This window comes from Phocoena phocoena, chromosome 7 (genome assembly GCF_963924675.1).
Source record: "Phocoena phocoena chromosome 7, mPhoPho1.1, whole genome shotgun sequence".
NCBI lineage: Eukaryota > Metazoa > Chordata > Mammalia > Artiodactyla > Phocoenidae > Phocoena > Phocoena phocoena.
In genome coordinates this window covers 45,578,282-45,593,580 of record NC_089225.1, presented here as the reverse complement: position 1 = coordinate 45,593,580, position 15,299 = coordinate 45,578,282, and the positions used below count along the sequence as shown (strand labels likewise).

Below are 15,299 nucleotides of genomic sequence, written 5' to 3'. Positions count from 1 at the left end.
ATAAGTTGCAAATCTTACATTTCCCTCCATTATCCAGATTAAGAAGAGGAGACAAGGCATTTTTATCTTTTTATCTTACACTTTCATTTTTCTGGCACCTAATTAAAGTCCAGTAGCTTGTTTTTTAGCTTCCTCTTAGACATCCACTACGCACACAGCATTATGCCTAGGAAGCGTCTGTTATGACAGTCGTTCTGACCTGGGCAATTTTGTCCCTTAGGGGACATTTGGCAATGTCTGGAGATGTCGTTGGTTGTCAGAACTAGGGGAGTGCTACTAGCGTCTAGTGGGTAGAGGCCAGAGATGCTGTTAAATATCCCACAAGGCACAGGACAGCACCCAACAAAAAAGAATTATCCAACCCAAAAAGTCAATAGTGCTGAGGTTGAACAACCCTGATTTATATGAAGAAAAATTGAAGCAATTATTCTGACAATTGAAGAGCAGCAGGGGCTTTGCCTAAATTATTAGAATAACAGCCTCATTTATGGGCTTTGCTTTGTTAATATAGACCTAGCCAGGTGGTGTTGAATAAGCATTAGTTCGTGATTTAATCTTAGCTCCCTTCTCTTCCAGTGACTAATTATAAGCAATTTGAATTGCTATGTGTGATCAACAATGTAAAAGTAGGACAAATGCACCTCTAATGAAACTATATTAGACTCTGAACTTAAAACTTCCCAAAGAGGTTGCCCTAATGTAGGGATATAGAGGAAGTGGCTTGTCGTCAGGCATCCTGCAGTTGGGTCTCAACTCCACCGCTTACTCTAAATTTATTCTGAGCCTCAGTTTCCTCGTCACGAAATGCAACGATAATTTCCTCATCAAGTCAGTGTGAGAGTTAGATGAGTTAATAGGAAAGTCATATATTAAGCAAATATTTATTCTATTCCCACTGTGTTTCAGATTGTATTGTCAGTGCTAGGGAGACATTCATTAACCAGAGAGACAAAAATCTCTACCTTTATCGAGTTGGGAATGGTTGGGGAGAAAGGCAATAAGCAAGATAAATAAGTAACATATACAGGATGTTAAACAATGATCAGTGCGATGGAGAAAAGCAAAACCAAGCAAGAAAGGAGCAAGGAGCATCATATAGGATTGGTGCAATTTTAGATCAGAAGGACAGGTGAGACTTTTTTTTTTTTTTTTTTTTTTTTGAGTTAAGACTTCAAATGGGAGGGAGTGAACCATGCCAATTTCTGGGGATAGAGAATTCCAGGCAGAGGGTGGCAGCACTTGCAGAAGTCCTGGGGCTAGATGACTCTCGGAGAGTTCAAAGAACATCAAGTGGGCTTCCCTGGTGGCGCAGTGGTTGAGAGTCCGCCTGCCGATACAGGGGACACGGGTTTGTGCCCCAGTCCGGGAGGATCCCACATGCCGCGGAGCGGCTGGGTCCGGGAGCCATGGCCGCTGAGCCTGCGCGTCCGGAGCCTGTGCTCCGCAACGGGAGAGACCACAACAGTGAGAGGCCCGCGTACCGCAAAAAAAAAAAAAAAAAGAACATCAAGAGAGCCAGTGAGCAAGAGGAGGTGGGAGGTGGGAGGTGGGAGTGGGGAGAGAAAGGACACAGAGCCTGTGGGACCACAAAGACTGTTGCAATGACCTTGGCCATACAAACATTAGCTAGTTATTATTATTGTCTGTAGGTGAAATGTTCCAATCTGCATTATAGCTCCCATCAGAGTACTATTCCATAAATCCCTCAAAATTCTGTGCCCTTCTAAGAATGTTTTTAAAGATATCCTTCATTTAAACAAAATGGCAAGGCATCTAAGTGCAAAGGACAAAATTCTAGAATTCTCATGGCCAATCTGCTCCGTGGGTTCTTTTCTTTCTGCAGCCACCCACTCTGCCTTGGAGCCCCACCCATGGGAGAGCAGAAAAAAGTCAGCTCGGGTGTTTTTTTTCTCTTTATTTCTACAATAGAAACAGCTTTTCTAAGCTGCCTGAGAATTTCAAGTACACCTTCTTTTATTGTGCTGCTGCTACACTCGTTTGCTTTTACAAATTCCTAGAGGCAATTTGTATTCATGTTGAAAGCATGACAATTTTATTTACATACTGCCCTATTATCTAATCACTGAATAGATACAAGTTAATATTTTTATAATTCCTAAGATTTTGGATAGAAATGTTCAAAACCCTCTTTACTATATGCAAATGCTTTAATTTCAAATGTCACTCCATGCTATTTTCTGTTCTGGGGCATAGGAGAGGAGAAGCAGAACCCAGTATTATAATTTGCAGTGATCACACTTTTCCAATAAAACCATAAACAGTAATCATATTTCTAAAGGACTCAGGCTTACTCTACTTTCATTTAAACCAAAAATTAAGAAGGAAGAAGAAATCTTTTGTTTCAGTAATAGTTGTTACTAACCTGCTGATCAAAACAGATTATTTTTATGTTTTAAGTGAAAGTTTGATCCTGATAGAGAATTTTCACTTATCAAAATGATTTTTAAACCCACATGTTCCTTCTATTTTAAAATATATTTTTCCTCTATTAAAACACATTTTAGTTCTCCTCCAAGTATAATGAAAGGAGGCCACGGTATAATTGGAGCTGCCACTTTTAGTCTGTGTTTTGTAGCCAAGGGTCCTCAATAAGATTCCCCAGAGTTGGAAACAGAAGACTGTAAACTAGTTAGTTAGCATTCTTTCTCTAACAATTGAATTCAGCAAGATGGTTTAGTTTATTCCCTCAGGCCATGTATTTCACAGATTAAGACTAGACCCAGGCCACTGACTTGCCACCTGATTTCGCCATGTCTGTCTCCTGTCTCTCCCTTGCTCTGTAGGGCTCTCACTCCCACTCTCTCTTTCACCCTCTCTCAAGACTGACTTTTCTGTAGCAAAGGATGATAGGATCTCTCCAGACCGGAGGGCAAATGATTCCCAGAAGTTTGTGGCAATAAAGTCCTAAAAGCAAGGCACACCCTTAGTTAGAGAGTCGCACTGTCCTCTTTTGATTTGTAAGGATGTTCCTGGGTTGGGGCAAGAATAAGCCCTGAGAGTCACTTCCTAATCTAGCACACACATTTGGGGTGGTGGGGAGGGGAGAGGGGGGAGGAGGGTCTATGTCCCAGAACACTGCTTAATCCATGCTCCTAGAGGAAGCATCTCTCTCCCAGCAGGTTAGTACAGACAAATTTTGCCTTCCAGGGAGAGATGAGCTTTACTGTGACACTCTGTTCATTTCTTCATTTTTAGGAAAAGGTTCAGATTTTCAAGTGACACAGGCACACATCTCCTTCTGTTATGAGGGTCACATTTCTGAATCACCTACCAATTCCCTGGGGAAGAAAATTGATGAGTGCTAAACCTACTCCAGACTCTGCAATTTGTATCCCCTTTTGTATTACTTTATTTTTCCATTAAGTTACGGAGGGGGACATGTAAGATTTTTTAAGACACCAGTGGCTTTTCCTCCTTTGCGCTGCTATACCAGAAATCCTCAAAACAGAATACGTAACACTACCTTATACACAGACTCTGGCCGTGTCTTAAACTACTCAAAAGGTTCTTGTGTCCTTCCCTTGCTGTTCTGTTATGAAAATAAATGAGTAAATATACAGATATAAGTGCTGCCTCACAGGAGTTTTTTGCACGTTGTGGGAAGTATCTTGCTTTTACTTTTGGGGAATGATCTTCTTTTTTGTGTATCTTTTTAAAGTAAAAATCCTGTTTTTGCCATAGCAAGGTCCTGGTTGGAAAAACATAGAGGGGGGAAAAAAGAATTTTGCAGAAAAATTGCAATTATAGTATCTCTTAAACTGCCCACACCATGTTCGGATCAGCACACCAAATATTTGTAATTGACTAAGCTGAAATTGTTGTCATGTCTGGTGGAGTTTGCTACCAAGAGTGCAAGATAGACATTTAATCTACCCTATCCATATTCCCCAGCTCCCATCAGCACTTACTGTGAGTAGAATTGCTATACAAATACCTTAGAGAGTTTATGAGAGTCAATCTGGGACTGACTTGTAACAATGTCTCTATAGTCCTACGGAGGCTATGTTTCATCGCTGGCCCTTGCTTCAGGAAGTGGTCTTTTCAAATGTGGAATAGCAGTGGCTCCAGTCTCCAGCTGGGAATATTACGGTATGGAAACATTTCATAAATATTGCTGCGAAAACATTTAACACATAATTACTCTATATTTAAGGTTGCTAGGAAAACAAATTATGCAGTAAAATTCACCCCAGCATCACTGGGAAAAATATCATCTATAAATGAGGTTGTTTATATGATTCATTATAATCATGTTGCAATAATCACGGCAATTTTAAGACGAGGAAGGACTCTTCCAAAACCCAACCAAAGTTATTCTCTTCCAGAAACCGTGTGCCCCGTGATGAACCAAATCTTTAAAATCAGAGTTAACCCTGTTTTCACAGACACACACAGGTGCAGCTGAACTAGCTTTTAAGCACATCTTAGGGAAAGTCAGGACGTGACCAAGCAAATCACCGCCATGCCACAGTTTGCGGCTGCCTGTTACATTGCTCTAGAAATCAAAGAAACAAAAATTTGTTCAAGAAGTACACCTTCTGTGTCTGCCTATTTTTATGATGAACATCAATGCAGGACGATTATTTGGAAATAACTCTAATAAATGCACGAAAATTAGCTTTCATCAGATCCTCTTCCCTGTGTTGTGGTGGAAATGAGACAATTATTACTTGTAGGGAATCTCCATTCAGAGAAAAACGTGTGTGTGTGTGTGTGTGTTTTGGGGGAGGACTTGGGGGACAAAGTTCCATCCCAAATTAATTAAGACACCAATAAATGTACTAGAGGTGGCTGCATTTGTGATTTCTTTTAAAATATAATGAGGTCATTCCTAGCTCAACATTCTCCCCACTGAAGAACTTTGGGTAGAAGTGAAAAAGTTTAAGAGCAGCTCTTTCTATCGTTAGCTGCTCCTGTTTCCACAGTCTTCTCCTGCATTGCTTCTCCAGCCCTACTGAGGCAACTTGCAGAGCGAATGACTTGGGTGGAGCGTTACAGTAAAGGGCAGCAAGAACCTTCCTCGGCAGCTCCACCTGGGAGATTGAAGAGCAGTTATCAAACTCGGGGGTGGGGGGCTCTGGTTGGTTAATGAAATGACACATATCACAGGCAAACAACACACTCAGATACTCGTATGTTTTACAGCATCTATCTACACAGAGCGATTCATGGGCCTCCCAACAAAGGATGATAATCTCAAGCATTATAAAGTAAGCATTTTCTGTTTGATTTAGGTCATTAATTTATTTCAAATGTGCTAAATAATTGTAAAGCAGTCATTCAGAGTTTACAGTTTTGCTGGGTCCCCAAAGCAAGTAGGATGATCTTTTGTCAGCTGCAAAACACCTCACTAAAAAGGAATTGACTCCTTTTGGATTCTATTTTTTCTTTCCCCATCCTCCTTCCCTAACTTCCCTTTTCTTCATCCCCCTCCCCAGCCCCTACTCCTACACAGCTTGAGCGGGCATCATTTATGCCTAAGGTCTCACTCATATGTAACATATGACACATAAACTTTCAGTTTTTCAAACTAAGAATCAGATGGAAGTAATGCAAATGATGATGAAAATGTGTTGCTCTGACTCTTAAATATTTATCAACCAAAGCAATACATAATTTCAGTATTGGTGCTAAGTCCATTGCACAATGATTTAGCTAGTTTTCTATTAGAACTTGCAGCAACTAAAATGTTAATTTTTCCCCTTTTCCAGAATTCAACTGTGATGGCAAGAGCAGAATATTTCAGAAATGTAGACTATCTTCTCATCCACGGAACAGCAGATGGTGAGGTTTAAGCAAGACTCTTACACATAAAAATACTGAGCCAGCATCACTTTGTTTAAGAAACATTAAGCATCTCCTATTCCTGTGCTCAGGGTCAATACCTAAGAGTCAGGGACATTTCCATGAGCGAGTGTGATTACTCACTGCTGACAATGTCAACTGCATGACTAGATAATTGTTGGTGTTCATTTCCAGGCGGTACATTGTCACTCTGTGCTTTCTGGTATTTAACAGCACTTTAACTCTCTCTCTTTGTTGCAGATAACGTGCACTTTCAAAACTCAGCACAGATTGCTAAAGCTCTGGTTAATGCACAAGTGGATTTCCAGGCAATGGTACATAATTTTGTTTCACTCGTGTTCATGGCCTTAGACCCCTAAGCTAAAAGGAGGACTCTTCTTCTTCTTCTTTTTTTTTTTTTTTAACACTAAAACCTGACAAGGAGGCTGTTAAGGTAGAGTAGACAGAACATTAGCAAATGACTCTTGGATTTTTCATGAACTCCCTGAAGGACACTGGTCAAACCCTGTCACCTCTGTTGATCCCAGTTGAGTCATATATAAAATAAAGGCATCCACAAGATTAGAGGATCTTCTAGCTCAAACATCCAATAGTTCTGTGGTCCTACGTATTAAGTGTAGCTATGTGCTTAGAGTCCCTGTAAAATCTGAGAGGCTCAAAGAAGCTAGAAGATTCTGTTTATTCAGTAAGAAGCAATCGCAGAATGTTATGAGACCTCAGAGGCTCCCTGAAATCAGATGGTTCCACAGAGTTAGAGAATCCTTCCAGCTCTGTGTTCTCAGTGCCTGGCGTGGGGCTGGCCCATCACAGAAGGTCATACTTTTACTGAGTAAATGAATAAATGAGCTAGCTGTGAAATCCAGTTGCACGAAGAATGGGAAATGGAAACAGAGAGGAAAATAAGACAAAAGCCAAAGCAAGGGACACAATCCCTGGTGGCTATTGTTTCCCCTCTTCAGGGAACGTAAATTCTCCCTCACTTGCTTATGTTGCCCAAGCACCTAGAAAAGGAAACCTCCATCTTTTGGAAATTTGGTCTCTTAAAATAATTTAAAGAGGGTGAGGTGAGATTTTTCTGATCTTTTTTTTTACCCCATTCACCCATTTTTGAAATCGTGACTCCCAAAGTAAATTCAACTCATAAGTATACAGCATTACATCAATAACCACTAGCCACCTTTATTCAGTGAAAGCAATAATCTTACTGGCAACTCTCCAGCAATAAAGTTTAAATTTGTAATACCATCTCCCTGTTTTTTTTTTTAATGATACTATTTTTAACTCCTATGGAGGGTGTTTACAGTTACATGTATTGTGAATTTTCTGCAACAGATAGGAATTAGATTCATGGAATTTTTGAGCTAGAAAGAGCCTTAGAGAAAATCAAATCCAACCCCCTCATTTTTCGAATGAGGAAACCAAGCTCCAGAGAAGCAAAGTAACTGACCTAACGCCCCAGCTCTGGAACCCAGGATGCTGGCCGCCGTGGAAGTTCAGCCACCGAGATCTCAAAATAGAAGTTTGAAAAATATGAAGCAGTAGTGAAGGTTAATAAAAAGGCTTTAAATCTTCCTGTTCTAAATGTTTGCCTGTAACCTATTTTATTTATGCAAGTGTTCTTAGGTAGAATTCCAGCCATAATATTAGAAAAATTATCAGGTCCTGAGAGAACAAAAAGCCAAAGCTGGATGCATTGTGTGTCTGCAGGAATAAAACAGGTTTCTTCCCTTTGTGTTTCAGTGGTACTCAGACCAGAACCATGGCATATCCGGCCTGTCCACGAAGCACTTATACACCCACATGACCCACTTCCTAAAGCAATGTTTTTCTTTGTCAGAGTAAAAACGATGCAGATACAGGACTGTATCACAATCTGAACACTTCCTATAAATGCCTCAGACTGTTTGGTTGTTTTACTCTTTATGCTGTTAAATGTTGGTGTAAACAAACAAACGAATGTTGTTCTGAAGGCTGACAGAAAATTCAGAGGACTCAGAAGTTCAACCTAAATATTGTTTACATTTTCTGGCACTCTGTGAAAGAAGAGAAAAGGAGGCCATACCTTTTGCTTTGGGCACAGACAGTGTTTTATCACCTGTTCGTTTGAGGGGAAAAAGAATAAAGTCAGAAGTTAAAATGCTATGATTTTCTCAGTGTGCATTAATTTCAGGTTCCCGTTTCTATCAGAGAAAGAGATGCTTATGTTAGGCAAGTGCTTGAATAATATTAGGGTGGTCATGAAGGAGAAGAATCTAGAAGCAGTTTTGGATTTTTGTAATTAGAGCTCCAAATGCTGGAACACACAGCTCAGAGTATGCAAAAGCATTGTTCAGAAACCAGGTTGGCAATGCATTTTGCAGAGGCACCCTGACGTTTGCACTCTGTACTGTCCCTCCAAGAAATGTTTATTAAATTTCTCCCAGAAGATGTCTTCAACATTGCCAAAAGCATTTGATAAAGATAAAGTCAGAATTTTGGATCCAGGCTCCTTTTAAGAAATGCTTCAAATTTGGAAATGTTCCTATTTTGGATCCCTTTTTAGAATGAGTAATGGTTAACTGTTTTCTGATTGCTAAGCCACACCAAACTAAATAAAACAAAAAATCAGATAAAATGGACTTCAACAGCTGGAGAAGGAAAATGTTACATCTGGAGCTTATTCTGGGGTTTTAGTTCTATGTTACAGGGTTTATTTTGGAAAAGAAAAAAAAAAAAGAGCCATAATGCCAGCAATCCCAAAGGCAATGCTCTGTCAACAACTGTCCCCGTCAATTAGAAACACAGGCAGTACGCCATCTCTGTGATGGCCATGGAATTAAAAAGATCCACAACAGGTCACCAGAAGATGTCTTAAATGAATGCTGAAAGTATCATGAAGCCGCTGCCGAGAGGACTTTCCATTGACGTGGTTCCCAGCGTTCAGTTGCCCTGGATGATTTTTCCCCATCCTTGGTTTGATTCTTCCCAGTGTCAGGTAGAAGACCCTCACACCTTCTGTCATGCTGTATAACTAGAAGAACCAGTCCAGGCATGGAAACTTACAGCAGGCAGGGACCTCAAAGGTCATACACCACAGACTCTTCTAGAGTTTTCAGACCTTTCTCAGTCCAGCATTCTTTCTCCTATGACTTTCTGAAATCATGCTCCCATTCAGGCCACAGAGTCCCACCCACCTCACCTGTCAGGAAGGGTACTTCGTGGAGGTCAGGGAGCCCGGGCAACACCCTCACAGATTCAGGACTGGCCACAGCCCCTCCTCTGCACATCTATACAACTGCTGATGCCCTCAGGGTCAGAGGGAAGCTACTACTCTCCTTTTCTGTTCCACATGGAGCAGCCTGTGAAGCAAGCCCAAGAGATTTCTGCATAATTTTCTCCCCATTCGCTCTCTCCAACTAGGAAGGGGAGACGAGCCAACAGCCCTTTCCTAACACTCTGTTAAGGGAGACAGCAGGGCAATTTTGTAATTATTATTTGTATAATAAGGAAGTCTTGTTACCCCAGCTTATCTTCCGCCTTTGTGGAATATGCAAACCTGGTGTTTAATATCAATGTGCAAGAAGTGGTTTGCAGCCTCAGGCCTTGGCTCCCACTGCCACAGAGGCAACTTCTACAAGACAGATCTAACTGCGTCATTTTCCCAAGTAGAAACCTCCAGGGATTCTCCATGGTCTGTAAAATAACATTGTAGATATTCTATGTAGAACATTTTCATCATCACAGAAAGTGCTATTCGATGGTGCTATCCTAGAGGAATCTTCACAGACCATATCTTGGAACATAGCATATGGTAGAAGCTCGCCAACCAGTGAATGATTGAACGACTCTGTCTTCATAGAAGACTCGGGTTTTCTACATCACCGTTGATGCAGCCTCCCCTGACCCCTCAGGCGTGCCTCGGGACTATCAGTGTGTGTTTATGTACTTATTCATCCATTCAACAACCATTTATTGAGGCTGTCTGTATACCTCACAAGGCTTTGAGGACACAGTGCAGAGCAGTGCAGCAACTAGAGTGGCAGGGTTGTTTTTTAATTTTTTTTTTTAACGTTCACATTTTGTACAGCTTTACTAGATTTTTCTTTTGGCTTGGAAAATAAGAGGTACATAAAGTACAAAGATTTTAGTAGAAAATACGAAATTAAAAGGGATGATTAAACGTCTTACCTTTTCCATTTGTAGGAAGTGAATTATAATAATAACTATTGTTTGCCACATTTTATTCTTTCATATGTGATTTGGGGAGGAGGTTGTCCCAGCATCCTAATTCATGCTGCAGGGTAGAATCATCCTTCACATATCGCAAACTAGGGATTTTCATGCATTCATTCAACAAATGCAATTGCAAGCCACTGACTCAGGTACTATAGGTGACTCTCCCCCGCAGATGACATGTATGTTAAACAGTATGCATATCTGTGGGCAGAGCTTAAGGCTTGTAAAGATGAGATATGAATGTGAGTAACTACAATGCAAGTTCAAATGACATCAGTACTCTGGGGGTGAGATTCTAGTAGGTGTAAGAGGAAAACCATAAGAAATGATGCCATTTCAAAATAACCTCAAATGTCAACCCTGCAATGCTGGCCTTAGAGCTATTTTTAAAGGTTTCAAAATTCTAAATGATCATCAAATATTTGTCAGAGTGAATGAGAAAAAAACAGCAAAAAAATGGGTATCTTGTTAAATTTAATACAAATGAAGGAATTTTGATTGAGGTTTAAATTTTTAAAAAATCTTCTCCAAAGTATAAAATGTATGATTTATTTCCTTCAAGAAACATTTTTTGAGAACCTATACTGTGCATGGAAGTATTCTGGGTACTGCAGGGGTTACAAAGATGAATGTATGTGACAGGTTCTCCATTTCTAGACTGTTTCAGTAAAGGCAACTTAACGAATCTGATTTTCCCAACATTTAAGCATTTTTCAGAAACTGACAGATCTTTATGCAAATGTTGTTGCCAAGCTGTTTGTAATGGTGAAATTATACTTTGACAGTAACTCTTTAAAATATATTAAACTCAGCTAAGGTTTTTTTTTGAAATGTTGCCAATTAAGTGACTTTAATGAGCTTCTTGATGGTAATGTAATTAAAATTCAGATGTTCTAATTGTAAAAAAAAATACAGTTCCGGGAAACAACAGTAAAATAAGCAAATGTGAAATGAAGTAGGGCTAATTTAAACGGTGATTTTGTGGTCTTCTGAGAAGATTCCACCAAAACAACATTTTCAATTATCCTGTTTGTAAAGAAGAAAGACGGCACCTAACAGATATTTTAGATGTATCCAGTAAAGTAGATATTTTGAGTTTATCTAATAAAACAGATTTTTAAATTCTGAACACAGTAAGTCATTCTCTGCTTGTGAAAGAACTGCTAAAAACACTTCCTTGGCTTTATGAACAGGTACCCTAGCAATCTGAAGTGAAATAATTTCTAATTCAGGGAGAAATGAGTGCCTGGACCTTACCAAGCTATTCATGGGGAATAAGATCTGGCTCCTAGCAAAAGTCTCTACTGACCACCTGCTCAGATTATTGGCATGCCATATTAGCATGCTGGTCACAGGCACTTCTTTTTGACACACAGGTATGTCGTTGGCAAGCTAGAGCAGTATGATTTCATTCTATTGGCCTCTAGTTAATACCCCATTACTTACTGTACTCACTTTAAAAGTGGCTTTGACAATACATGATTTAACACATATTCGTTGGTGCAGCGGTACAGCCTTTGCTCTGTGGTTATACAGAGTCCATATCACATTCATAAGAGGGAGGGGTAATCAAGCCGAGGTCATGCTGCCGTGGTTTGACAGCTCATGTTCCTACTTTCATAATTACTGGTCATTGACAAGCAAAGCCAGGAGCATCTTTGCTAGCCATGATTTATTGGGGGTAGGAATTTTTCTCATTGTTACAGAAAGTGAATTTTTGAAATAAATGTCTTAACAAATCATTTAAAAGGATATAAATGTTATTTATTCGCTAAAAAGCTACTATTCATTCACTCATGATTCCGTTTGTTATTGAAACATCCTTTCAGATATTCGTGGACATAATAGAAAATTTTAGGTAGGTCATAAAATTTGTTTGTAACACACTGACACTTGGCTAAATTTCCAGCTGTAAGAGATGATGCTTTACTATATGCAAGTACTTTTATATACCGACAGGAGACAACGCTGCTCTCTCATTTTCTTTAGAAGATTAAAGCAATACTTTGCAATATTGCAAATGCCTCCCTTTCAAATGAAATACAAGACAGCTCACGTGCCAATTCTTTTAAATGTAATATGTTCATTATAACTTATTTTAAAGGCAGTGGACTGTAACAGGTAAGGGCACAGATGCTAAAGTTAGACTACGTGGTTCCAATCCCAGCTCAGCGACGTACTAGCTGTGTAATTTTGGTGAGTGTTCATACATTCTTTCTGCTTCGGTTTTCTTATATGTGAAATGGGGACTAATAATAGTTCCTATCCCATAGCATGATTTGGAGGTTGAAATTAGTTGTTATTCATAGAGCTCATAGTGTCTGGCATATAGTAAGTATTTTGCAGGGGTCTGCCTAGATACATAAAGTAAACCAACTTTTTAATTGGCATTTTCAGTAAATTAATTCTCAAGAAATTAATAGTTTAATCTGAAGCCAATCATTTCTTTCCCATATCAGTGAGTTTAGTAGAAGTATGAGAATCATCCATCACTTAAAAATGAATCTCTGTCTTTTTCTGAAACAATGTGGCCTTTTAAGAAGAACCTGTACGATGAGGAAACTCATCGACCCTGAATGAATCATTTGACAATAGTAATATTGTCAATATTTGAAAGTAGTAGTGGAAACACCCTGAGGGAAGACAGACCACCAAGGAAATGTGTGCTTGAAGGACACGGACAGTTCCCTCACCCAGCTTCACAAAACAACCTACAAAGCACCACACGGGTCCTTCTGCTCTGGCTCTATCTCCACCTGCTGCCCTCCAAACTCCAGCCCCACTGGTCTCCTTCCTGGTTTTTTGTGCAGACCGAGCTTATTTCTGTTTCAGGGCCTCGAATGTGGATTTCTCACATTTTCATTTGGCTGTGTCCTTGCCCATCGAGGTCTCAGCCCATGTGTCAGCACTTTAGAGAGAACTTCTCTAGCTTTAATGGTCACTGGATTTACTGTTGCTTCTTCCACAGGCAGAGACTTCCAGCCACAATATCTAATTTTGTTTGCTTAACAGCACTTATAACCAGCTTATAACTTGATAGCACTATAAAGCATGTTTATTTAGATATGTGCTTGGTACTTAGTTCTCCCACTCAAATATAAGCTCTCTATAAGGAGTGACCCTATCTGTCTTTTCACCTCTCTTCACCCAGGGCCTTGATAGACTTTGGAATAAGGTAGAAGGAACTTGATAAACATTTGCTGAATGTGTTCCCACATTTTGCCAATAGGAAGGCCTATGAAACTAGAATCCTTATGTGTGATCTCACAGTGGAAACAGATCTCACCCTTTCTGGAAATGAGTATGTAATAGAAACTTGCCTTTTCCCCTTCAAAGCGAAGAGAAAGAAGAAAATCCTTGAGCAGCAGGTGATCCACAGTCAGGAGAATGGGGTTAGGGAGGACATGAATCTTAGCCAGAGGTCTAAGAGGTTGGTCTTTGGGACTTCTCTGGTGGCACAGTGGTTAAGAATCCACCTGCCAATGTGGGGGATACGGGTTCAAGCCCTGGTCTGGGAAGATCCCACATGCCGAGGAGCAACTAAGCCTGTGCGCCACAACTACTGAGCCTGCACTCTAGAGCCTGCGAACCACAACTGCTGAAGCCCATGTGCCTAGAGCCTGTGCTCCGTAACAACAGAAACCACCGCAATGAGAAGCCCACGCACCACAACAAAGAGTAGCCCCCGCTCCCTGCAACTAGAGAAAGCCCATGCACAGCAATGAAGACTCAACGCAGCCAAAAATAAATAAATAAATTTATTTTTAAAAAAGTAGTAAAAAAAGAAGTAATCTCTGAGAATGTACCTTAAAAAAAAAAAAAAGAAGTTGGTCTTTGGAACAAAAAATAATTTGGGTTAGGAAATAGAAACCAGCCTACTGCACAGACCTACCCCTGATTCTCACTGCCCCTAGATGACTTCGTGGACTGGGTAAGTTTAGCACAGTATGTTGAGACTGAAAAAAGTCAGATAAGTCTCTGGAATGCTATTGATTATTTTAGCATCTTTCATTTTTTTTAAAGCATTTTAAAAAATATATTTCACTTAATATATTTCAAGTACTAGCGGTTTCTTTCACCTTGTAAAACAAGGATACTCATGCTTAACACTGTTTCTATCTCCTGATCAGATAGATCATAAGTTCAAACCCTGAACGTTTGATTGGTTGGTTTTTTTAAATTCAGATTGTAAACTTGGAGTTATCAAAAATAAACCAGTGAAATATATCTTCCAAAAGTTGTACAGTTAAGATCATATTTTTCTAGGTGACCATTCAAAATGGGTGAATTGAACTTTCCAGGATCCAACTGATACAGCTAAGTGTGGCCTTGTGTATCTTACAATTCAACAACACAATTAAAAAGTGGGTAAAGAACATGAATAAACATTTTTCCAAAGAAGTTATACAAATGACCAACAAGCACATGAAAAGATGTTCAACATCCTTAGTCATCAGAGAAATTGTAGATCAAAACCACAATGAAGTACCACTTTACACCTACAAAGATGGTTATTGAAAAGAAAAGAAAAGAAAAGAAAGGAAAAGAAAAGGAAAGAAAAGAAAAGTATTGACAAAGATATGGATAAATTGGAGGCCTCATATACTGCTGGCAGGAATGTAAAATGGTTCAGCTGCTGTGGAAAACAGTTTAGTAGCTCTTCTAAAATTTAAACATAGAATTACTATACATCCCAGCAATTCACTTCTAGTTGTAACCTAAAAGAACTGAAAACAGGTTCTCAAACAAATACATGTATAGGCATACATGTCCATAGCAGCACTGATTCACAATAGTCAAAAGGGTGCAAACAGCACAAACGCCCATCAGTGGGTGAATGGATGAACAAATTGTGGTATATACACATAAAGAATATTATCCAGCCATAAAAAGAAGTACTGATAGATGCTACAATGTGACAGATGCTCGAAAACAAGCTAAGTGAAAGAAGCCCAGACACAAAAGGCTACTGTATGATTCCATTTATTTGAAATATCCAGAATAAGTAATTCCACAAGACAGAATACAGATTGGTAGTTTCCTGAGGATGAGAAGAAACTGCTTAATGGAGAAGGCATATTTTCTTTTGCAGTGATTGAAATGTTTTGGTACTAGATGGAGTTGGTGGTCACACAACATTGTGAATGTACTAAATACCACTGAATTGTTCACTTTAAACAGTTTGGTTTTGTTATGTGAATTTAATCTTAATAATTTTTTTAAAAATCTAGTTTTAAAAACTCTATTTGTAAATATTT

At 39.4% G+C, this 15,299-nt stretch overlaps 1 protein-coding gene across 2 annotated transcripts in view; it reads left to right on the top strand.

Annotated features, from left to right (window-relative positions):
* The window catches only part of FAP (fibroblast activation protein alpha), a 72,934-nt gene extending 64,966 nt beyond the window's left edge, over positions 1-7,968 (top strand). For both annotated transcript variants that reach the window (XM_065881227.1, XM_065881228.1), the window contains 5 exons: positions 4,011-4,110; positions 5,167-5,231; positions 5,733-5,805; positions 6,067-6,140; positions 7,567-7,968. In XM_065881227.1, coding sequence (XP_065737299.1) covers positions 4,011-4,110; positions 5,167-5,231; positions 5,733-5,805; positions 6,067-6,140; positions 7,567-7,668 — 414 coding nt within the window. In that variant the 3' untranslated portion in view covers positions 7,669-7,968. The remainder of the gene's footprint in view (positions 1-4,010; positions 4,111-5,166; positions 5,232-5,732; positions 5,806-6,066; positions 6,141-7,566) is intronic.
* Positions 7,969-15,299: the final 7,331 nt, after the last annotated feature.